Here is a 26,869-nt window from a genome sequence, read left to right as displayed (position 1 = left end):
GTAGGATTTAACATAATTAAATTATTTTTTTCTGTTTAAAGCAAGATTCTAAGTCTCATTTGTACAGTCTATTTTAATTTAGAAAATAATTATTTTTATTGTAAATTAATTATTTTTATGTGCAACACTGTTTGCATTAGATGTCACTACTATTCTTTTCATTATATTTGTTTTTATTTATTTCCATCACTTATTTCGCTTTTTCTTTATAAAAAAAAAAGCTGAAATATAAATGGAAATCATCGAAATATTCTTTAAGGTGAACTTACAATAATGTATTTCACCTCAGTATCCTAGTGAAATCTGCTTAACTAAGGTGTACTTAAAGTTAAGCAGATTTAAAACTTAAAATTAAGTTTTAATATCTGCTTAACTTTAAGGTGTACTTAAAGTTAAGCAGATATTAAAACTTAAAATTGATCAGTGAAGCTTTCTATCTATTTTTTAATTTAATTTCATTTATTTATTTATTTGATGTAAGCAACTCAGTTTTAATTTTTGTGAAACAATTTAACTTCATTAGACCTAATTTCATTCATTTAGACCATTTTGAGTCATTCATTTTGCTTAAAACTTAAAAAGTGTATGTATTTAGAGAAAAAAAAATTTTAGAGCATTCTGTTATTTAATTTTTGTATTTGTTTTTATTGAGAAAAGCAACTCAGGCTCATATTCAGAAACTGTCCTCTTTCTTGTTTCCCGCTATAGCTATGCCACTAAATAACAAGTAAAGAGTATATAATTAATATCATCTGCTTTGAAACATCAAATACTGTACTTATAATAGATTACAAGAACTTTACAAAACTATTATTTAATTTTATGCTGACAATAAAGATATTAAATTATTATTTTTCCTGACTTAAATATGACTTAATGCTTTCCAACAATATTCTGTGTAATTTAGTTTCAAACGAATTATACTTATTAATAATTAATCAATTCATATCCTTTCTAAGTACTTTTAAAAATAAGCAATGATTATTTTAATTTAACTATTTATATTTTTTTTCAGAGGGCTCTAATGCAATTTTCTAAATAGTATTTTTTCCCTCAAATTTTGAAATGTATATTAGTAAACTTTTCCGTATTTAAAACTTATTCCGTATTCTGGTGTTGTTTTAGAATTGAATTAATAATTAGGTTGTAGTTAATATATATTTTAAAAATTTAGAATCAAAACTATTTGTGAAAAACATACTTTCAGACTTTTGACATGTGATTAAATTCTTTTTTACAGGTTTATATCAGAACGCTCTAATAATGGTCAGCTCACCTGTGTGGAAAACATTGATAAAAAATATGATTTAAAAAGTATTCACAATTCTTTCCCAGTGAAAAAAGTTGGTTCTGATGACATTGACGAAAATACTATACCTGCTTATTCAAGAGAACCAAAGTAAATTTATGTGCTTAAATGGTTTAAAAAAATAGCAAAATATTTAATGTTACATACATATACATAGCTGCTATCTCTACTGTTTTATCAATGAACTATTGGAATTTTACTATTTGTAGCATGCTACTACCAACCAATGATCTTGATATTGAGTAACGGAACCTAATGTTATATTAGAAGCAGAGTTCGTGATTTTTTTTATTTTTTTAAAAAAAAAAATTTTAAAATCAGATTTTTTTTATTTTTATTCAAACACATTGTAAAGACTTTAAATTATGATTAAAAATACTTTATAAATGTTTATTCAAAATAAAATTAATATTAAAGCAATATTTTAGAAGCTCTAACTTACAAATGTAATTTTTCATTGTAATACATAGCTTTGAATGCATAGCAACCATTTTGAAACAAATGCATAATTGAAATTTGAAGACTAGATGAAATAGAGAATTTAATGAAAGGGGTCTGTCTAGGTATTTATTTTGTAAAAATTTAGACACAATTTGTAAAAATTCAAAATAATATTAAAAAATCAACACAAAAATATGGATTTATTCATTTATTATGAAACACAAAAATAATATTTAAAAAAAAGTATTTTGTGAAATTTGCCTAAAGTTGAATTTGTGAAGGTACCATTACGCAGTAGCAAATTTGTCTTGGACAGACTCTTTAACTATTAAATTAAAGTTTCAATTAGCAGACCATAATTTTAATTTTCACTTGATTTTTAGTAACAAAATAAATGCAACAGATTTTGTTTATAAATGTAGTCATTCATCAAAAAATAAATAAATATTTGATCTATATATTTTTATAATAAAATATTCATTTTTAATCCTATATCAAAATAGATAAGCTAAAAAAAATTTATGTATTCATTGGAATTTTTTTTCACAAAATTTCTTTATAGAAAATCTGATAATGTCAAAGATACTGTAAGCATATTATGAGAAAAAAATACCAGTTTCCAGTTAATAACTCTACTTCCTCAAATAGACTTTGAAAAGGAAGAATGACTCTATATCAGGAAAAAATATCTGAATTCACTAGCCTTTTTTTTCCCTTTCTATTTTGGCATATTAGGGTAATTTCTTTTTAATATAACCTCAAGCTTTAGAAACACATATTTTCCACCAATAAAATAGAATGTAAATTTTAATTCCATGCTGTTACAATCAAAAGGTCGAATTTTAATTAAGAACAATAGAATTAAGAATTTTAAATAAGAATTTTTTTCAAAATTCATGTCTATTAATTACTTTCTAAAGCTATGCAAGTCTATATTAAGACAGCATTAAATGTGTACTTTAATCTGTACTTTCAATCACAAGAATTAAAAGACTTTTAAAAATGTAATTATATATGTGTTGGAATTTAACACACACCAAGAAAGAAATTTCTTTAATTAAAATGAATTAACGCAGCAATTTATTTAAAATAAATTTTAAAACTAAGAAAAGAAAATAATAAAAGTATCAATAATTTGAAACACTGTTTTTCAACTTTTAAAATCAATATATATAGATGTAAAAAAAAGTTGATTTAAATGAATGATTTTTTTAAAAAAATCATTTGATTTAAATCAGCGAATCCTGATTAGAAGTATTAGTGATTTTCTATTGATGTACAGTGAGTGCAAAAAAAGGACCACCCTGAATAACTTTTAATCTACTGATTGGGTTTTCACATTTGAGGACTCAATCCTAATGGCTAGAGAGGGTGACCCTCTGAACGTGAAAATCCAATCATTAGATCAAAAGTTATTCTGGGTAGTATTCGTTTTTTTTGTGCACTGTTCAGTAACTTTTAATGCTCTTTAAAATTTAGTAGCGTTTTTTTTCCAGAGATATTATTCTAATGTGTTCTTAACTGATGACTACTACTTTATTTGTGTTGTTGCTTTTTTAAACTCAGTGAATTTTACTCAAAAAAGGAAAAACTTTTAAATTTTATTTACTAGAACAATAATCATTTGTGTAAACAAAATTTTAGTTAATAATGGAAATAAATTGTCCACAGAGCTAAAAAAAGATTAATTTTTGTATTTTTATATGACATGATAATTTGAAAATTTTAAATGAGTTTTTCATGGGTGCAGCCTTTCTACCAAGAATTACTGAGCTACTATTCTTGAGGCAATGTTCTTTACTTTTAAATTTTTTGTTGCATTTTGCTTTTAATTGATATTTTATCTTTAGCTCTTTTAATAATTAAAATAAAAGCTTAATTACACTAAAAAAAATACATAAAATAAAATTTATAAATAAAAGGAAAAAAGATGAAGAAAGTAGAAAGTTGTAAAGCATCATCAACAAACAGTGATAATGATGCAAAAACTATGCATATATGATGTGTTTAAAATGTTGAAAGTTTTGTTATGATGACATTAACAAAATCTTAGAGTTAAATGTTTTTTTTTTCTGTTTTTTACTAGAGCAACCACATAGATGAAAAGCAAAATGGGCATTTTATTGTAGTCTTAAAATCTTGAACTTATGTTTTCTTAAAATTCCTGATGGAAACACTAAAAATGTTTCATTTGTCACATGAATCTGATTTGAACTTTGAATGGAAGAAGAACCAGATAAACAAAATTAATAATAATGTTTCTCAACAAAAACATGCATAAAATCATCTTTAAAATATGAAGTTTCCTTTCATAAAGTATCCTTAATTTATAAGCAAGGTATAATTCAATGACTAATGATTTAAACTAAACTAGTTTGAAATGGAAAAAAAAAGATTTGAATGAGTTAATTTGATTTATTTTATAGGATTTGGTAAATTTTTAAAAATTAAAGTAAAAGTAATCAATATCAAATTCAAAAATATCGATATCAAATTTGCTAAATAAAATTGAAAATATCTTTAAAGGAAATTTTATCCAATTTGTTTTTATTCAGTTAATTGTTTTCTTTTAAATTTTTACTAAATTATGTGGCTTAAAGTCAAAAGCAAAACAAGTTTTTAATTAATTTATAAAATTTGCCACATTCACCTTCTGAACATTGAACTTAACTTTTTACTAGTTACTTTACTACTGTTTGCAAAACTACTGTTTACTGTTTTTACTAGTTACTTTACTACTGTTACTGTGTACAAAATACTGTTCATATTGTTCAATGCAAAAACAGTAGTTAACTATTAAATTTTGCTAGAATTTAGCCTAAGAGTTCTGTTCTCAAAGGATTAAATTGATGTTTATTATTGATAATATTTTTAGGGTTTCAAGTTATAAGTGAAAACTTTTTTATGAAATTGTCCATACAAATCAGTAATTACTTTTTATTCTAAATAAGTATTCAAATTCATCACTAGGGAGTCATTTATAATTTTTTTTTTCAAAAGAAAAGGTTAATCTTAAATATGTTTCTCTACACTTACTTTTTGTTTTGGTGGACATATTTCTTTTCTTTTTTTTGAGGGGGGAGGAGTTGAATTATAAGGAGTCATTTATATATTTTTTTTTTTCAAAAAAAGAAAGGTTAATCTTAAATAACTTTCTCTGCACTTATTTTTTGTTTCTCTGTGCAGTTTATTTTTATTTTATTTTTGAGAGGGGAGAGGAGTTCAATTTCCTTACCCACTTTTTGCACTTTTAATATTTTAATACTGTATTTTGTAATTCAGTTACATACATCTTAAGTTAAATTTTCTTGTTAGTTTTGTCAAGCAATTTTAATTTGGGAAGAAATACTCTTTTATAGACTTGAAACTGTTTTTTAGCTATTACTATCAAAGATCAGGGCTTTTATTTATAAAATGATATTTTATCTGACTAATCTCATATTGTAATTGATATTTTATCCTATTTTTTAATGTAAAATACAACTTTATTTCACCAAATATTTTTGTTTATAAGTGTTTTATGAATTTTAAGGTGGCATTCGGTACGCATCTTTATATCATCCACATTCAAAGATATGCATTCTGAAAGAGATATGTTAGTTCGGTATGTCATGCCTGAACTAAGGAGAAGGGCATCGTCTGTGTTTGTAAAAATAAATGAAGTTGATTTAAGATGGGGCATTACTGAAGCTGATTGTACTACTAAGCGGTGTGTACTAATTTTTTTTCAATTAAATCTTTTTAAAATGTTCCTTTGACTCTCTCTGATTTTACTATGTACTATCTATTGCATATAGAGTTTTCTTTCAGAGAAATATTTTCACTTGTAATTTTATGCATCATGAGCCAGTTTTTTTTTTTAAAATTTGGCAATCAGGCAAAGTTCAATTGACAATTTTGATTTTGTAGAAATGTTAAGGTTATATTTTTGATGTAAAACTATTAAACATGCATTTTTTTATTTAATAGAGAAAACTTTTTTCTAAAGGTTATTGGAAAGTCAAAGCTGAAGATCCTCTGAAATTTAAAAAAAAAAAAAAAACATAAATGCATGTACTGCAGTAATATTTTTTGTGAAATAAGTGAACAATGATAGAGACCATAATTTTGTATTCTACTTCTACTACTTTCTTGCTTCAGGAAAATATTTTTGCCCATAATTTTATGCATTCTGAGCCAGTTTTTATTTTTAAAAGACATTTTTGATTTTGTAGAAATTTTCAGGTTATATTTTTGATGTAAAACAAACGTGCATAATTCTTTTATTTAATAAAAAAAACTTTTTTCTGAAGGTTTTGGAGGGTCAGAGCTGAAGATCCTCTGAAAAATTTTTTATAAAAACATACCTGTATGTTCATACAGTAATACTTTTTTTAAATAAGTAAACACCGATAGTGACCACAATTTTGTGTTTTACTACTTCCACATTAACTATTAAGAGATGAATACTATCAGTGGACGTTTGTTTCTAAGGTCTTTCAAAAATTTTCTAAATAACTTTTATTTTCCTAGAATTTTGCTGTCAAAATCTACTTGTTACTATAGGGAATCACAAAGGTATATATTTCTGAAAATACATGCTAATGAGTAGTTCTTAATTAAAATCTACATATGCCTGGTGTACATGTGGCATGACTTTGAAATTTGATGTTAATGTAGTAGCAAGAAATGATGACTTAAGCTCACTTTGGGCTGGAACACACTCAGCAAATTTACATATTAGGGATAAAACGCAACTTTTTATCCTCTAATTATTTCTGTATTTAACTACTCAGTGACAGGATTCAAAGTTTAAGTCTGCAATATATAACTATTAAATTTGATTCCATAAATCTATCAATTGATCTTGTTTTGGCTATACTGAAGGATACTTTTCCAGGAAAATTTCTACCTGTTCACTTTTAGTGAATGCTGTTATTAACTATGAAACTGGTGCAAAATTTAAGGTTTTTGACAGTTTTAAAATTATGCTGAAAGTAAATCTCACACATCTTTCAAAAATTGAGCAACATCGAAAGCATCAAGTACCTAACACTATCGAACTTCAGAAAAACTGGCTCTTAATTTATCCCATTTTTATATTGTACACCATGCATGGGATTTAAACAAATGATTAAAAAGCAGTTTAACAACAAATACAGTTTTATTTAAAATATGAGATGTAAAAATTTACGACCTCACATCACGAATCTCTGAAAAGAAATATGGTACACGAAATTAAATGTAGTTGTAAAACAATTATAAATGCAAGAATTATGGAGTCTATTGAGTCACCTGAAACAGTCAGTTTGCTTAAAAATGTAATTAAATGTTTGTTGGTGACTGGCTAATTAATAACATTTTGCAAATGGATGAAAAAAAGACGAAAATAAATTCACATTTTGTCTTTCCAAATCTCTCCAAGGAAGAAACGCCTAAAGTGGTTTTTTTTTCTTCAAAATATAGAAATATTTTTTCCTTTTTCATGCACATAAAAAACATACATATTTTTTTTAAAAATTCAGTCAAGTTATTTTTGCCTATTCTTGTTTTGTATGATGGTTTGTTTTTATGGAAAAATGAATGAAATTATGATTGTAACTTGCATTGTTGTCAGACACAGAACTTCAGTTAAAATTTTTGCATTCTATCTAGACAGAAAATTGTTGAAATTTGATTTTAACTGGTGATAAATCTTTGTCTTGAAACAAATTTCTAGTAGCCATGCAATGATTGAAACTGTATTTTCAATAAGCATAAAGCAACAATTGAGATTTGAGAATTCTATCTAATGGGAAAGTAGATTGATGATAAATTTCCTTTGATGCCAAATTTGCCTTGTAGCGGTAAGGAAACTATTGAAACTTATGATGCCATCCAGCAAGAAGCTCCAGTTAAATTTTTATTGTTTTAACTGGTCAGAGAAATATCTGACATTTGATTGATTATAAATTTATTTTGGTGATAATATTGCAATAAATTCTGCTATAAGTATACATACTTTAAACAATTGAAAGTTTAATTGTTATTTAGTGCGAAAGTTTGAGAAAAATTTGAATACTTTACTTTCTCAGAATATAGATGGGGATTCGTAACACTTCCCTTGAAAAACGCCTATCTATGCTACTGATATTTTATTATATAAAATTTAAAACGTGTTACCAATAAATATTGAACAATGATGTTATAAATGCCTTTGATATCCTTCGATTGTCACAATGAAGATTGTCATTAAGGAAGCATAAAACAAAATCTATCTGCTGCTTGGGTTTTTAGTTGACTGTTCCTGCAAGTTCATTTTGACTATAAAAATCTAAGAAAAGTATTTTTTTCTGTTGTTTTAAATGACCATAAATACTTATTGATATGATTTATATTGATCAACCATAAATGCTTATGTCTTATTAGTTAGTGTGGAAATAGTTGAGCTCTAAATAAATTTTAATATCATAGTTAAATCCATACAAGAAGTACAATCATATGTAAATCCATATGCTTCTTTTTCTTCTTAATTTAAACCCCCTAAACTTAGGATATTTTTCAAATGCTCAGTCCTATTATGAAAAGAGGCTCTTTTGCCAATGATTTGCTATTTTTATAACTGCTGTGAGTTTGCAACTGTTATTTAAGACTCTTAGGTTATTTATGTAGCTTATCTAAAGCCAGCACTGTCTACGCTTATTTTGGAAAGGGTGCAAAATGTCAATATGGAGAAAAGTCACAGTTTTGTGAAAATGATATCTTTTTTAATATTTAAAAACTTACTCCAATGTTACATTACTTGGGCTCATGAAAATTTGCAAAAGCTGAGAATTAGGCAGTGATTTTGATAATTTTTCATCTAGGTTGAAAAAGAGTCGCAAATTGGTGATTTGTGAAAAAGTTTAATAACTTTTAAATTATTTAAGTTATTGTAAAGCCCATGGCAAGGTGATCAAAATCATCTCATTGCTTTGACTGTAAGTCACTTAAACTGTGACTTTTTTTTTTATTTTCCTTGGTGACAGAGCTTCGAAACCCAATGTTAAATAAAAAAAATTGCAAAAATAAAATTACATGTTGAATAATTTTTCATAAAGGATCTGGAAAAAATCAACAACATCAAAAACATAAAGTACCTAACCTATTGAACTTCAAAAAACTGGCTCTTAATTTATTTGATTTTTTCAGTGTACAAGAAGCATGTGATTTAAACAAATCACTAAAAAACAGTTTAACAAATATATTTTTATTTGAGACATGAAAAGTAAAATTTGACAACCTCACATCACAAATGTCTGAGAAGATGTGAAGTACAGGAAATGAAATGTAGTTGTAAAAAAACTATAAAAGTCGGAATGATAGCAATGTAAAGGAGCACAAATAATATTTCTTTATAATTAAACATAAGTTTTATTATACTTAAATGCTGATTATCAAATTGCGAAGAAGTTTTAACTGGAAAAGAGGTTCAACTAGTAGGGTAAAAGATCAAACTTGAACAAGATAATCAAACAAAAGATGGAATTATTTTTTGAAATGCTTGAAACTAACCTCCCGAATACAAATATATGTTACTTTTAATAAATCTAGTAAAATATGTATCATTCTCAACATCATGAAAAACTGAAATTTTGCTTTATCACTGCTTTTTATTTTTTACATGAATTTGAAAGATGAATAGAAAGGGTGTAAATATTGTATAAAATTATAATTATGTAATTATTTTAAGTTATCAAATGAGACTTCTTAAGGTTGAGATTAAAAAAGGATTGTGTATGCCCTCCTCATTCATTTTTATAATTAATTTGCATCAGTCCTTTTAAATTGTTTCTTAATTTTTATAAGCATTATTAATATATAATATGTATATTTTATTTTTATTATGTTACTAATTAAAACATTCTTTTAGTGCTGCTGAGTTGTGTCTCATTGAAGCTGAAAAGTGTGATTTATTTATTGGCTTACTAGGACAAAGATATGGATCTGTTTATACTTATGGTACCCCTGATTGTCCTGAATTACAGTGGGTGAAAGATTATCCTCAAAGTCTATCTATAACTGAATTAGAGATGCATGCCGGAGCTCTGAGACCAGAGAAGTTAGCAAATAAACGAGCATTCTTTTACTTCCGAAAATCGAATTTCTTGAGGTAAGTATTATTTTCAGCCTGATTTGCTGAAATAGACTTCTTAGGGTTACATAGTTATCTCTCTGAGTTACATAGTAGAAATGTGTATTTCAGTTTTTGAACACTCTGACTGCCAGTCACGAGACAGTGTGTTGATAGTTATTGCTCCATCATAGAAATAGATTTTTTCCAGGAAGCAACTTACTCCTTATAACAAATGTAGTTAAAAAGTGGTAATGAAACTCAATTAGATGTATCATGCTGATTACTAAATAATATTTAGACCTTTCCTAATAGAAAATTGACAACCATTCTACTAGCAATTTTTCTCTACAATTTTAGGCCTCTACAATTATAATACTTTTTTCATTACTAATAACAAGCTAAAAATTTGAAACCACATAACTTAACAACTGGCATATAAACTTTACTCCAGAGCTGCTCTGTTATGATCTTGTTGACTTGTGCGATACTATCTCTCCAAGCTCCAGGATTGTGTATAATAAGCTCTTTAGAACTGATTTCCCATCATGAGTTGGTGCCATATAGGCAACGAAACTATTAAAAAATGATTTTTATTTTACAGCCATCATTGAACAACCAATTCAATTTTGGGTTTACGACTACCAATATTCAACTCTATAGCCTTGTAATTTTGAACCCAATCGTGAAGACAAGGGAACTCCTGGATCAAGTATTAGGAGAAACTTTCCTTTGGGGAGGACTTTTTGATAAAACTAATCCACATTTGACTTACATGGAGAGGAAAACCACAGAAATCTCCCACGGTTAGCCTGATGGCAAGGAGACTCTAACCTGTGATCCATCTACCACTGAGGATATTTTACGTCAGCACTGTGGTCAGTACAAGTCAGGTGCGGAATTCGAATCAACCAGTCATCCCTGGGATTCGAACCTGTTTCACCTCATTGGAAGGCAAGCTCATTCTATCTCCTGAGCTCTTAGGAGATGATTTTTTGTTGTTGTCTTATGCTACTTGTCAATACTGACAAGCCTATTTTTAAGGCAGAGAGGTGCGCTTCTTGTTTTCCTCTGGCACCATCTATGGCAAAGAATTTGACTTCTACCATGCACATACATCACAACCCTTTTTACAGGGTGGACCCATGTTCTCACCATCCATCTATCCGCAGACCATAATTTTGACCTGAACCAGAGCATGATCAATCTCCGATCCAATATCCCCAGAAATATTTATTTGTTATGGGAACTTAGAGGACTTTGTAATCCCAAGAGATTTAGCTTTCACCGCTCACCATTTCGTACACAGAGAGTCTTTGGCCAAGGGGATCAAACTCGCAACCTTTTGAACATGAGCCCAATGCCCTACCAACCAGGCCATCCCAGCCAAGTAATGATTTAAAACTTAGAAATAGATAACAAGAACAATACTTTTTTAACATAAATTGTCTTAGAGTAGTGCTTTTACAGCATGCTTGCCAATCAGTTATGTGATAAATATTTAATTCATTAACCATGAAATTATTCCTTTCAAATATCAATTATTTGCTTCAATGATCAATTGAATGACAGATTCTTATATGTCGTAGTAAAGATTTTTTCTTTTATTCATTTGATTACAGAGCCTAGCATGATAATACTTATTCTATTCCATTAGTTGTACCCGCTCTATTCCTAAGCATTCTCTTTTTTTAAGAGACTTTAAAAATATAATATTTAAGAATCATTACTTACTTTAATTAGCAAGGCAAACTTATATTTTATAATATTGAAAAAATTCTTGTAGCTGCTCTAAAACTCGCCCACAATAAAAAATAATAATGCTTGTAAAAGATTAGGTTTTACCTACAATTGCTATATTATTGTTATGCAATTTACTGATCCTATTTTTATAATCATTTCTACATCATTTTAAAACCAATGAAATTATACTTTTTTTTAGTTAAGTACCCCCAAAGCATCATGAGCTATTATTCTTATATTGTTTTTGTTATTTTTATATTGTTTGCTTTTTATTATATTATTTTACTAATTGAATTATACTTTTTTTTTAGTGAAGTGCCTCCAAAATATCAAGAGTATTTTATATCAGAAACCCCAGATTCCAAACTAAAGTTGGAAGAACTAAAAACCAAAATTCGTAATAGTGGATTGCCAGTATTTGATGGGTGTGTTGCAGTTAAATTTTATTGTTTAACTCTTTAATTGTATTTCTGACAATTTTCACTACTATTTAGGATTAAACTGATTTTATGTCCTAGAAAGCAGTGTAATATCAATGAACTGCTGCTAAGGGGTTAAACTGTTAGAGTAAACCTCATTACAATAACACTTGAATATGGAGGAGCAAGGTATCTGCTACGGTATCATTTCTAGCTAAAGGCTAAACGACTGACTAAAAATGATAAAATGACAAACAAAAAATACATCGTTGCCTTGTAGTTGAAGAATTACAAGTGCTAAGCCTGCATAGAATCTTGTCATCAAATAAATGTTTAAAGTTTTTATTAGAAATTGAATTGAGGCATATGCAAGCTTTTAGACTAGCATATGCTCATACTCTTAAGCCTTGTGGCTTGTAGGATTTTGCTAAAGCTCTTTTTTAATTTTAGCTCAGAAACCTTGTAGAGGAGTATATTGTTTTACCAAGTGTTATGTTTGTAATGCAAAAGACTTCAGCTTTCTATTGATTATCTCAGTTATTTATTTATTTTAATTGTGGAATAATTCAAAGCATATATTTTATCGAAGCTTTGTGAAAGATTTAAAAGAGTTGGATTAACTTGTAATAAAGAGAGCTTTATTTTTATAAAATTTAGCATTTTCTAATAAACTTATTTAATTACAAATGACAAATATGACCATATCGTTAAAATAAGTCATTTTTAGCAATCAAAATATAAATTTTGAAAAATATGTGTTATAAATTTAATCTTACATAGTTGGTAAGAACCTGCATATTTGAAATATTTTATTGAAAAAATCATTTCAACAAAGAGAAATCAAAAGTAGTTGCACTAATAAAAAAAAAAGTTTAATGAATGTTTTGCATAAATTCATTATATTGATAAATAAATTATTAGTTAATGTAAATCTGAACTGCGAAAAGCCTGGGTTTTTCAGAAAACAAACCTTACAGTCTTCTTTTTAGTGCTTAGTGTCATACGGATATATTTTAATAGAAAATATGATAAGTTAAATTTTGCTGTACATTAATAGTGTAAACTTGTCGAAAGACTTTTGACATTTAGGTTTATCTTTAAATTTTTTTTTTACAATTTGCATTAGATTAATTTTATAAATTTAAGTAAGCACGCATTCAACAGCCAGGCTGTCATCCAAAGAAGAACTTTTCAAGATTTATGGCACGATGATGGCTATATGGTCAACATTGAAATGACTACCTTTAGTTCTCAAACAAACTGGTACCCATCAATCTGAAGCTGGATAAACTTCAAAAAGCTACCAGCGATCAAAGTCAGTTTTACACATTAACAGTGTATGATCTTAATCACTGCAAAATCACTCCACTCTCTAAATGTTAAATATTTTTGTAAATAAGTTTTAATCTCAAAATCAACCATAATAGTAATTTTATTCAAAATATAAAAATATACCAAAATTCAGACATTATTATGAAATTTGTGTTTAAAAAGCAAACTTATGCTGTTTAATTTAAGTTAGATGAGAAGATAAGGAAATGCAAATAATAATTTAACTTGTGTGTAAATTCCTACTAATGAATATTTACTACTTTCCCTTAAGCTCTAATAAATACTAAATTGTGCATTTATTTGTATATAATACTATACATAATTAGTATACAATTAATTATGCACGTCATTAGTCTTTAATATATTAAATGAATTAAATTATGTTTTTGAATTGGATCCATTTTGTTTAAAATAGTTTTTCTAAAAATTGTGTGTTTTATATTACTATTTTCCATCTTGTATCTATATATGCTAATATTTAGTGTTAATTTTAGGTATGATTGTAAATTTGCTGGTGCATTAAAGGAAAAACCTATTTTGAGTGGTCTGGATTCATTTGGAAAAGCTATAATAGAAGATTTATGGAATGTTATCAAGGATATTCATGAAAAAGTAAGTCTAACAGATATTAATTCTATATTATAGGAACCACAAAAATGCTATTTTATGAATAAACTGTTCTTTTTCTTTTTATAAAAAATATCTTTATTATTTTGATGTTACTCAAATATCATCAGAACTAAATAAATAATACATACAACTAAATATCATCAGATGTTTAGTTGTATGGAATTACCTTCTTGAAGTGGTACTTATTATTTGAAAAGTTTACGATCAAAGATGGTATCAGATCTGATAGAGCATAGAAATCTACTTATAAAATTTTTTTGTGCTATTAGATCTGATACAATTTTTAATCTTCAAATCTTTTTCCTTACATTTTTCCTTCCTATGTTTAGATTCAACTTAAAATATTTATAATTCAAATTTTTTGTCATGTATGAACTTTTTAACCTTCTAATATAATGTTTTTTGTTATATTTCAGATTTTTTAAAATTGTTTTCATAATTAAAAATGTAGCCCTTTATTTAAGTCAGTTATTAAAAAAAGTGCACTTACTTCTTGCTCTCTTACTCCAATTTTAGAACTTGTTTTCCAATTCTAATAATTTGAAATATTTCTTTCAAAATTATCAATTCCTTTAAACAGACCAAAGCTTTCATCTTGTCAAAGACATTTAGGTAGACTTATATTTTATTAATTAAGAAACTGATAAAATTTTTATTTTGAAATTTCATTCGAAGTTTGATGATTTACTTCATAAAATATTTACAAAGAATTGTAATGCTTTATATTGTTTCATTAAAAAACTATTATTTTCATTGTAAGATAGTATCAGTCACATGTAGATTGTTTAATTCCTTAAACTGTTTAGTATGAATTTGTTAAATTCATTTTGTAAAGAGGAAACATGGCATTTGTTTTTTTTAACTTTAGGAACCACCTTTGGATTGTGTGTCTGAAGAGGAAAAGCATCAGCAACATCTACTAAGCAATTTTCATTGTTTTATTGGTGCAAGAAGATTTCTTGCTGAAAATTTAGCCAAAACAATTAACAAAGAATGTGGAATATTTCTGATAACTGGTGCATCTGGCTGTGGCAAGACAACATTTGCTGTATGTGCGATCATTGTTTTTTCTCTTACAAACTTCTTTAAAATCAATGTTAGAACTAAGTGAGATTTAAAAAATTCTTAGAAATATAAATAGCCTCTGCTGCAATTTATTGCATTGTATCCTGCAATATATCCTCCGCTGCATTGGTTTATGAAAAGTAATTTATTGTGATTTCAAAATGTTTAATAACTAATTAAAATATCAGTTATATAAAAAATTATTTAAAATATTTGAACTATTACACAACCAGAAATGATAGATTTCTTTTAAGTTGGAACCTTCTTCAGACATTATCTAATATCCTTTACAAAAATACCAAAATGTTGCAAGTAACATCAAAACTTTTTAATTTGTGATAAAACTGTCAGTTTGCTGATATTTTTTAAACTTTCCTTTAATAAAACATTCAGTACAACAGTAACATTACAATTTATTTTTCTTTCCTTATTCAACCTGAAATTTGTTTTGGTAAAGGTTTTGTAAATGTTTTAATATGCAATATTAGCTCTCCCTTTCTCACAGTTGAACATTATAAGCAGAGTAAGAGTTCCTCCAAATTGTAGTGATTACTTATTTGTGATTTTCTCCTTGTATGAATATACCATGGCATATAAATTGGTCTTTTTTCACTAGTATATGAAACTAGTTTTATTCTTCGCAGAATTTTGATTTTAACAATTTTCAATATTTGATTTCTTGAATGATTGTTATAACTTTTACTAACAAGAAAATAAGAGCTTACTTACATATAGTCATGCAATTTCAAATTGACATTTCTTTACTTTTCCTGGAACTGTTTCAGAAAACAACTTTTTTGCTTTAATTTTGAGGAAAGTACAAAGGAAATTTGGAACGCTGCGTCAATTGTTACAATGTGTTATTAGTTTCAAATAAAATTATACTGACAAAATATCATATGCCACATATTTCTGTCTGAAAATCAGGAACTGCTTACTGTGAGGATAGATATATATAGATACACCTAGCTAACAGTATTGAAATTTACACCAGAAATACTGTAAAATGACTTGTTTTTTAAACAAATGTCAAATGGTAAGAGCACATATGTCAGTATATGTGTGACAAGTTTCAAATGATTTCCAAAAGAGTAAGGATAGCTTTTTACATATAGGGTTACAAAACAATTCTTTAGTTTCATTAATAGAGGTTTGAAATTTGAGTAAATATTTGGGGGGAAAATGTACTTTTGGCATATATATGGATTTGTTTATTATCAAAATCATACTGTATTTATTGAATAGAAAATGAAATGATAAAACATAAAATAATTACATAGAATGAGTAGATAAATATTTTAATTCTTTCTGCTGTTTACTGAATTTCAGTAACTACTGTTTAATATTTTTCGACAGTAATGTTCTAATTCATCAAATTTTAAGAAATTTTTTTATGGAATTTGAACACATATTTTAAATTTATCTATTGTATGGATAAAATTCACCAAAATACTCTTTTGTCATCTCATAAAACTAAAATTTTATTTAAAGTAATTTAATTTTGTGCTGTTGAAAAAAAGGAGCAATAGATTAAATTTGTTGTCATCAATTTCACGGCTGCCATGAAAATTTAAATCATTAATTTTTTCTGATAATTAAATTTTTAATTTTTTAAATGGTAATATTTTATAAAACGCATTACCTTAACAGAAAATCTTACATATTTTATTTAAATATTTAACTACATACAGAAATTTGAATTTATATTGTGTAGTGTGATCCTCATTACAATAACCTTTCCATTATAACAACCAATGGATAAAGTCCCGTTTGCTATGCCAAGAGGCAATATTATTTTATTGTCTATTAGAATGGCAGCACTGAAACAACCAATATTTAGCATTTGATTTCGAAAAAGATTCAACGAAAATATTTTAACCATTATTTTCTTTGATGTTATCACACAATAATTGTGAAACACCTTGATTCTCTTTTTAATGAGGAAAAAGCGACGTAATCCTCTAAATTCTTAGCCTAATACCTAGTCAGGGCTGAAAAAATTATTATTATTATTTTTTTTTTTAAAAAAGCTTAACAAACAAATTAAATTATTATATAGCTTCATTTCACTTTTTATTCAATGAGATATAGCCAGAAATGCTTTTCAATTAATTAATTTAATTTTATTTAAACTCTGTTCTATGGATATTTTCAAATATAGATAGGTGATACCTAGAAGACAGTTCTATCAGAAAAACACTCATTATTCTTTCCAACCCAGTAGCCCTTCTTTTTTCATTTTTTACAATTTAGGATTGATCAAAAGTCCTTTGAAACTCCTTTTTTGATTTGAAAACTCCTTTTTTGTCATTTCTTAAAAAGACCCTCTAAAATATGGGTTTTATGGGGTTTCGTTCGATGGCTTTTTTTTTTTTGGCAGGTGGGTGAGTGGGTAGACAGCCCTGGTTCTAGTTTGTCATAATTTTTTCATTCATAATCTACTTAACTTTCTTTTCAAAGCATATAATAAATTTATCAATAACGTATTTTTAACTGTAAGTATATATTTCTACTGTTTTTGTGCACTCACAATGTAAGAATGCTACATTAATGTCTATTCTTCCTCAGACCTGGTGAGATGTTATCTCAAGCATCTTTTGTTTTTGTAAAAATGTTTTATTATTATTCATAAGTTTATTTCTGAATTAATAAAATTGTCTATAATTTTTATTGACTGTATATTTCTTATCTATTAAGTTCTAAAAAATATTATAAATATTTAAAACAAACTTCTCAGCACCATTTTCATGTAGCATTTCTATATTGTGGAATTTCTGTAACTTAGGAAATATGCTTTAAAAATTAGATTATTTACATTATTTTATTTAGAATATTTAATTGTAGAAATATTTTATCATCCTCACATTTTATGATTTAAATCAATAATTTTATTTATTTTATATTAAAAAAACATACTAAATCTTGTATGCACTTCTTATAGTTTTGTATGCAAGAAATTTCTAAGTTATTTTAAAAAATATCTTAAATGTTTTCAAAATTTTAAAATATATTACTTATACAAATATCTATTGATAATCTAGATCATATTTGTTCTTTCAATTTATAGGTTGATCTCCTTAATAAGCTACAAAATTTTATAGTGATTAAGTTTTTTATTGGACTAACACCAAGATCAACAAATGTTAATTACATGCTTCATTTTATATCTGAATCCATTGCAAGAAAACTTCCTGTGTCTGCTGTGTTTCCAAATTCACCAAGGTATGACATAAACTAATGTTTTTTTATAAGTATTTTAAAATGGTGCTATTAAGATGTATTTCACAGTTCTCTGTATTTTTCAGTGATGTGAAGAATAACTTTCCAGAAATTCTACAGCAAGCTGTTGATAGCGGGAGAGATTTTATTCTATTACTTGATGGAATTGATTACTTAGATTCTGATGGTCAATTACTTGATTGGTTACCTCTTCACTTACCTAAAGTAAAATTTTCTTCATTTTATTTTATTTCTATGTGTGATAGAGATGAGAAATGGAAAAAAATATATAATATCAACCCCAATCTTTCCTAAATTTTTGAGAATTTAATTTACAATATCTTCAAAATGTGTTAAGTTTGCATAGGGATATAATTGTTTACATTGAGAGAAACAAGTTTATTCAATGTTAATTTTTTAAAAAAAGCAAAACTGACAATATTTAATTCAGGTAGCAAATATCGAAAAAATAGTAATATGGCACTCATAAAATAAAATAAAAAGTCAATGAGTTTGTAATCGTTGGTTATTTTATAACCAATAATATACTATAATAAGATGTTTAGGTCCCCAAGAATTTTTTTTTCTGTATTTATAAACTGAGTTTGTCTTAACTAGTTTAAAATTATTTTTAAGAAACTTTTACAATGAAAAAAATTTAATTTCAAGAAAGATGAATTTAAATTTATTTAAGTTCTATCATTAATTTTTTCAGAAGTTTAAATTAACTTAGTTGCAAATTGTAATGTTTCATTATCACAAATCAGAATAAGGACAGAATTCCAAACAGAGTTTATTTTCCAACTGAATTCTCAATGAATGTGTAGTTTTAATAAAATTAGTTCTAGTTAAAGTGAATAAAGAGTGATACAAATACTTATTTTGACCTATTTTAACTTATGCAACTGAAACTTCAAGCATTGACAAAAAAAGATGAGAAATCCTGGCAATTTTTGAGAAAATAATTTTAAGAGATATTTTTGGTGATGTTCAAGTAAATGTATTTTGCAGAAGAATAACAAATATAGCAATTTGCAAATATCTAGACACAATTAATTTTATAAGGGTGACTCTTTAGAAACATGACAATTCGGAAGAAAAAATTTCTTCAAATTTAAAGTCTGCATGATAATCTAAATTTTTTTTTGTATATTTATTTAGTTATATTTATTAATATCTTACAGACAGCCGTGCAATTTATTGGCATTTGCTCAAGAAAATAAAATAAAATCGAAATTCACCAAATTTTGAATGCCAGGAAAATAACATATTAGCTTAGAAGTTAAAAGAACAGTCATTTTAAGCTAATAGTAAGTAACTCAACTTAAGCCTTTGCGTTAGATGGACCATGAATTTCTTAAATTAATTCTTTTATGAACCGTAGAAAGAATCAGAAATGTTTTTGTTGCTGATATGTACAGAATAAAATTGTGTATAATAATCAATCATTAAATAAAAAAACATTGATTACATTCAATCATATTACAATCGTACATAAACTTGGTATTAGTTTAATATTTGCTTACTCTCTTTACATTCAACTGTTTAAAAAAATTTCTGGTAACTGTTTCAATATCCTGGCATTCATAACCCAGGATAATGACAATTTGCCATTATATAGAATTTAACTTAACTTAAATTTAAAATTTTGGTCTAAGATTTGGCTTAACATTCCGCAGAAAACAACAGGGGTTCTTGAAATAACTGAGGTAAATCTAAGTAGGTTACCTTATTGATGATTTTAAGAAGACAGGAAAATGACAACATAAAAACCTACCAACCTTGAAAAAATTTTTGAAATAGGTTTTGAACCAGAAAGTTGGTACTTTTTACATGCACTAAGACATGTTCAGATAGAATGGTATTCTAATCGATCTATTAACATAAGATATTGATTGCTGGCTCTATCTGTTTTGGTTATAAATCACTAAATAAAAGTGGCCAGGAAAATGACAGATTTTCTTGTGACAAACAAATTATTGAAAGAATTTTTTTTTCCAACAATGTTTATGTAAATAATACCCTCCCCATATATTCTAGAAATGCTTACAACGGTTGAGATTTAAAAAAAATTAGATATTAAAAAATTAATGGAATGTTTTGAAGCTAGTTATTATTGGAAATATTGTTGGTGATATTCCAGGAAAATAATATTTTGAAATTCAATTAAATTTTTTAAATATGCAAAACATGCAATGCTAATACAAGATCATTTTAAAATACTAACAGCAATGCTATTTATTAAAATTTTTAAAAAAAGTTCTTTTTGTAGTATAGTATTAGATCTTGAAGCAAGACACTGTAAATTGTCATATTTTGTGCGAATCAGCCATAAACTTTCAAAGTTTAAGATAGACTGAACATCTAATTAAAGCTAATGACAGAAAGACTACCAAAACTATTTATAACCAAACTAAATAGTACTGAAAAAAGGGTGGCACAAACTTGGCAAACTGGTTGGTGGCAAACTGGTTGTACTGTCTTAATTTTGTTATAAAAACATGAAAAATAACTTGATAAAAAGTGAAATCCGAAAATAAAGGCAACTGGTATCAAGTTAGGGCCCATCTTGTGCTGTTGCACCACTGAGGAAAGCATGAGTTGATTAATGTTATTAAATGTTCACAGAAGGATTTTAATTCACTCTCTAAAAACTTATTACTAAAAAATCTGAGGTTTGCTGCTAAGTAAATATATTGATGGATTGATTAAATCTGTGTGTTTGTTCCACTCTTTTACTCATTACTTAAATTAAAAAATATTACATAAATGGCTATCATTTCTAGTCTTTGAGTCTTATTCGTATTTGAAGAAAGAAAAGAAATGAAAATCAAAGGATACAATTCCAAAAACTTCCAAGTTTGAAGTTAGGAACAATTTATCTTTTCTTATTTTATCAACTATCTATAAGTATTTCTGTTTATAAAGTAACACAGTAATAAGAAGAAGCAAAATAAGAAGTAAAACAGTTAAATAATTTTTGAACTAACTGTTGGATTACCTTGTACTATAATGCAATCTTAAGAGGCTAAAATATGCTAATTAATTTGTGAAAGGATATTTGATGTATCAAAATCAAGTGCAAAAACATACTTTTTCTGAAAACCGTGCCTTTTTTTTATGTATTTGGGTTCTTGACTCTTAATGCGTGGTATATAATAATATGGGGCCTTAATCTATTAAATATTATCAATAACTTTTTCACACTGAATACTATAAAAAAAACTTTTTTAAAAAAAATGTCCTTTTCTGCCAACTTTTTGATGAATTCGGTTGAATTCTGTTGTTTTAAGTTTAAAAATTATATAAAATTTTTGTACCTTATAATTTTAATTTTTTTAAAAATTAATTATAAAAAATAATAAATAAAATTATGTAAATTTAATTTTTAAATACAACGATCTGTGAATAACATAGTTTTATGCTGTATACATGGTGAAACATGTAAAAATTGAAATTAGTATTAAGGTCTAAACATTTACCCACTCTCCTGCTTAAATTATTGGGGCCTTATTTTCTAGATTGTGAAAACCCCACCTTTTTTAGTGCAAGGAATCCAAGTTTTTTTAAAAAAGGCATGTTTATTCAGAGAAAGAGCATTTTTTTTTGTCTCAGATTTTGTAATTTAAAATATTTGTCTGCACAGAATAATTAACAAATTTAAAGTTAGCCTCTTTAATCATTAAGATTAGCTCTAAGTAGTGCCATTATACAAGAACTTTAATGATCTTTCTTCTTTTTATTTTTGGATCACCTCAGTTCATTATAATTTTTTATTACATTATGAATGTAATAATACTCAATGTGATCTTGGCTAATGGCTCAATGGTTAATCAATGGTGCTTTTCTATGAACTATATTTCTCTCAGACTTATATGAACAAAATTATTTTGTTTTGTTGGAAATCTTGCAGGTTGAAGACAAAATCTATTTAATTCTTTATAATATGTATGTATGTAATGTATATAAATACAAAATTATGTATAATATATGTGTGGTTAAAAATAAGACAATTTAGTCATTGTTCAGAAGTACCAATAACTGAACGATATTATACTAGGCTGCACACATTTTCACGGGTCTTGACATGTTATTAGACTTTTTAAAATTTTAATTTAGTGAATGTTAAAGGAAAAATGACGACATGTAATTAGTACAAGAAGGTTTTATATCACAATTATGATAAAATATGCTATTTTATTAATAAAAAAACAGAGATTAGAACTTGAAACCAGACATCCAGAAAAAAAAACACCATCCCTTTATATTGATTACTGGGCTGAGGGCCACTAAGAATTATTTTATGGTAGTCTAAAAAAATTTTTAGTGGTCTCTGACTAGCGAACCACTATTATTTTTGAGCTCCGCAGTAAAAATTTCTTTAAAAATTTTTTTTTTTAATTTAAAGTTATTTTAATGCATTCAGTTTAATTGTATTTTGACTTAAAACTATTTTTAAGAGGATTAGATTTCTAAAATTTGTAATAATTTGTTATGCTACTTTTCGCTATGCTTTTGATCTGCCTTAATTTCTTTTTCACAGTTTTTTAGAGTAGTGTAGCACTATCATTTTGTTTAACGTTTTCCATATTCGTTTTGAATGCTATGAAGAATCATTTATTAAACTTTAATATTTAAAAAAAATAATTTAATCATAATTGTGTTCTCTAAAATGTATTCTACTTACCTATATGTTTATCGACTTCTTTTATTTATCCACTCTTTTTTATATTCAGAGGCTTAGGCTTATCTGCACAGCGTCCGAATCCTCACATGCTTCAAAGGTGCTTCTTGAACGACAAGCATTTGATAACAAGTTATATTTGGAAAACCTTATTGCACTTCCTCAATCAGAAAAAGAATCTGTAGTAAGACACTATTTAAGTCTTTTTGGAAAGACTTTGGATGAAAGCTCATTTAATAACCAAATGTTACTTATGGTAACAAAAAAAGACAGTGGTATTCCAATGTATTTAAGATTAGCGTGTGACTTTTTACGAACTTATGCATCCTTCGAAACTGTAAGTATGTTTTATAATTTCAGCATAACTATTTTATGCATTGCATTACAATGTTTTTTTTTTTTTTTTTTTTGTCCTGCTTTTTAGTTCGTGCCTATGCTTCAAAGTCTTCCCACATCTTCAGTTTTACTTTTACAAGAAGTGATTATACAGATGGAGAATGAATATGGATCTATCTTAATTCAATCAGCTCTCACCTTATTGTGCATCACCAAAGAAGGTTGGTTTTCTCTTTTATATTCTATGTGTTTCACTCTAGTTAAAAAGTGTATTTTTGTTTTAAGTGTGGCAAAAAAGAACAAAGCAGGGATTACAATCTTGAGCCACCAATTTATATGTGTTAGCAAAGCATTTTTCTTTTGATAAGAAAATGGACATCTTTAACTGGGTTATATGTCCCCCTCAATCATTAGAAATTTAAAAAGCCCTTAGTAATTTTAACAAACAGAAAATTCTCAACAATCGTCATTGATGTAAGATCTTTAAAAGTAAAAACAGGAAAGTAAATATCTTTACAGATATTCAACAGATTTGAGAAGCTTATTTTTTATGACTGAAATATAAGGAACTAGTGTGACTGTATTTTATTTTCATCCCCCTCAAAAATAGGACATGTGAGACTCTCAGGGATAGGAATTTTTATTGATCTTTATTCTCAAATAATGTGATTTTTGATTATTTCAATTTTTTTCTTTTGCACTTATATTAACATAAATATTTATTGGTTTGAGTTTGTAAACATTTTTGATCATTTTACCTTCAATAATCCTTAAATAATGTGTTCCCCTGTAACATGCATAGTTTTTTACTTCATTTTTTGCTTAGATTTTAATGTTTATACTAGGATTTAAAAATATATATTAGTGATGGTAATTACAGATGTAATTGCTGAAATATCTTAACAATTTTGAAGTTTTGCACCATAATATTTCACTAATCATTAATTCTATTTTACAGGGCTAGATGATAGAGATTTGCATGTTCTTTTAAGTATAGTATTAATGGATAAAGCAAGCAATGCCTCAAACTCTTGGGAAAAAACTATACAAAAATTTATTTCACTCAATCCTGACAGTTTAATAAGTCAAGTGACTTTCTGTTCCATGCTCCATTCAATTTGTAATTTTTCATTTAGACAGTCAAGGTATGTTCTAACTGATTATATTTTTCGTTTGTCAGAAATAATATGAAAGCAATTTTAAATTTAGCAATGTTTCAATGTAATTTATGAACAATTTTAAACTACCTATTTTAGACATTTATATCTTGATGCAAAAATGTGTTGCTGTACACATTTAAAGCATTCACTTCTCCATAGATTAGTTTGCCTCTGAAAAATCAATCAATCATATAATTAGCAATTAAGCTTGCCTAAATATTTCTAAGAAATATTAGTATCCTAGTTGCAACAGATTTAAAAAAAAAGTCTAAATTAAATACACTATCTAGCCATTAATGACCGGACACCCCTTGAGCGGCAGGTGGACTCGTCCTGGCGGAATAAATACGGAACCTGTGGTGGGGGAAAGACCATTCGCAAGCAGGCGACGGCCATACGAGCCTTAACAGTGAAGATGAGTGGACGGCAAGAGCTGAATGAGGCGGGAAGGGGCATAATCATAGGCGCCCACCTATTTGATCATTCCATACATGCCATCTCCGACAAGTTTCAGTTACCACGGTCAACAGTTGGTGACGTCGTGTTGAAATGGGAACGAGAGGGAGTGATAAAACCGCAGTCCCGACCCGGCATGCCCAAAATAATGTCCGACAGGGATCGACGATCTCTTCGACGTGTAGTGAAGGCAAACCGACAAATGTCGTTGGACACTGTCGCTACCAACCTCCGGGCTGCATCTGGCAATGTAGCCAGTACACGTACCATTCATCGGGAGCTGATTGCACAAGGATTCCATGGACGAGCAGCAGCACATAAGCCAAACATCTCTCCATCAAACGCCCTCCACCGATTTCAGTGGTGCAGAGCACGTCGCCAGTGGACAGTAGAGCAATGGAAAAGCGTTATGTGGAGTGATGAGTCACGCTACATGTTGTGGCACTCTGATGGACGGGTGTGGACCTGGCGAATGCCCGGAGAATGGTACCTACTGGAGTGCATTGTCCCCACTGTGAGGTTCGGCGGTGGAGGAATTATGGTGTGGTCCTGTTTCTCATGGTTTGGCCTTGGACCCTTGGTGTTAGTGCGTGGAACCCTGAAGGTAGAAGGGTATAGAGACATCCTGGATAATACGGCGCTTCCCACCCTGTGGCAACAGTTCGGTAATGGCCCGTTTGTGTTTCAACACTATAACGCTGCCATTCATAAAGCACATGCCATCACGGACTGGTTTGATGAAATGGAGGTGCAAGAGCTTGACTGGCCATCCCAAAGTCCCGACATCAATCCAATTGAGCATCTCTGGGATGAGTTGGAGCTCCGGTTGAGGGCCAGACCACAATGCCCCAAAACCACCACTCAACTCTTCACCATGTTACAGGAGGAATGGCTGACAATACCTGCCGCCGTGTACCAACACCTAGTGGATAGCCTTCCTAGAAGGGTTAAATCTATGATTCGGGCGCGTGGCGGCCCTACGCCCTACTGACTTGATACTAGCACCTCATGTATCCGAAATGAGGGGTGTCCGGTCATTAATGGGTAGATAGTGTAGTTTTCTCTTGAAAAGATAGTCAGACTGATCACTGAAACATCTAAAACTTGTTTTTTCAGTAATTCAGAATCGTTTTAAAACTCTGGCATAAATTAAAGCTATAACATTGAAAACTTTATCTATTACTTACCCTAGGTCAAAAAGAAATTGATATTTAAAGAAATGAAACTATCTAGTAAGCACACCATATTTTCCATTAAATAAATTTTTAAGAAATCAAATGAGGCGAAACAAGTTGTAATAAAAAATTTTGGAAGAGAACTAATTCATCTTTCATTTCAAGTGTGTTGCATTTATGCAAAAATACTCTATAATTATGCATTGTCATTTAAGAAAAATATTTGTCATTCATTTGAGAAAGATCAGAGTAGATAGAAAAATTTACTTTTTACTTTAATTAGGAAAAATCTTAATAAATTGTGTAATTAATACTTTTCTATATTTAAGGTTTTAAATAGATATAGATGTATTTTCATATAAATTTCATATTCAGATTTTTAATAGATTCTTGTATCTCCTAATTTTGAAAAAGAAATTGGGGAAGGGTCAGTCAAAGCACAGTTTACTAAAAAATGTTTTTTTTTTAAATTATTTTTCCGTTAATCTAAAAATCATCCTAAAAAAATAAGACTTCAAAAAAAAAAAACACTGCGAAATTCATGATGGAAAAATAATTCTAGAAAAGTTAGTTTAAGCATGTTATGTTTCAACATACAGGAATCACCATTGTTTTTAATATTTTAGGAACTAATAAAAAATGTGAAAATTAAGCATCAAAAAACATCTTATCCATTTCTATCTCTTTTTGTGTTAAATTTGGCATCTGCAAACGCCATTTAGATTCCATAGTACTCAGAGCAACAGCATTGTGATTTTCAAATTCAAAATAAACTTTATATCATCAAACCTTATGTGGATCCTTCACCCATATTGCGCCTGCATAATAT

The 26,869-nt window shown here is 27.7% G+C and overlaps 1 protein-coding gene across 20 annotated transcripts in view; it reads left to right on the top strand.

Annotated features, from left to right (window-relative positions):
* LOC107451625 (telomerase protein component 1) overlaps positions 1-26,869 on the top strand; it is a 300,321-nt gene that overhangs the window by 192,836 nt on the left and 80,616 nt on the right. For all 20 annotated transcript variants that reach the window (XM_021147109.4, XM_021147108.4, XM_087155402.1 and 17 more), the window contains 11 exons: positions 1,241-1,399; positions 5,283-5,459; positions 9,621-9,860; positions 11,876-11,989; positions 13,810-13,927; positions 14,814-14,993; positions 18,078-18,232; positions 18,316-18,454; positions 22,966-23,250; positions 23,338-23,470; positions 24,208-24,394. In XM_021147109.4, coding sequence (XP_021002768.3) covers positions 1,241-1,399; positions 5,283-5,459; positions 9,621-9,860; positions 11,876-11,989; positions 13,810-13,927; positions 14,814-14,993; positions 18,078-18,232; positions 18,316-18,454; positions 22,966-23,250; positions 23,338-23,470; positions 24,208-24,394 — 1,887 coding nt within the window. The remainder of the gene's footprint in view (positions 1-1,240; positions 1,400-5,282; positions 5,460-9,620; positions 9,861-11,875; positions 11,990-13,809; positions 13,928-14,813; positions 14,994-18,077; positions 18,233-18,315; positions 18,455-22,965; positions 23,251-23,337; positions 23,471-24,207; positions 24,395-26,869) is intronic.

This window comes from Parasteatoda tepidariorum, chromosome 11 (assembly GCF_982258835.1).
Source record: "Parasteatoda tepidariorum strain Cologne lab strain chromosome 11, Ptep-v5.0, whole genome shotgun sequence".
Classification (NCBI taxonomy): Eukaryota; Metazoa; Arthropoda; class Arachnida; order Araneae; family Theridiidae; genus Parasteatoda; species Parasteatoda tepidariorum.
The sequence above is the reverse complement of the archived record's forward strand: the minus strand, read 5'-3'. Positions and strand labels throughout refer to the sequence as shown.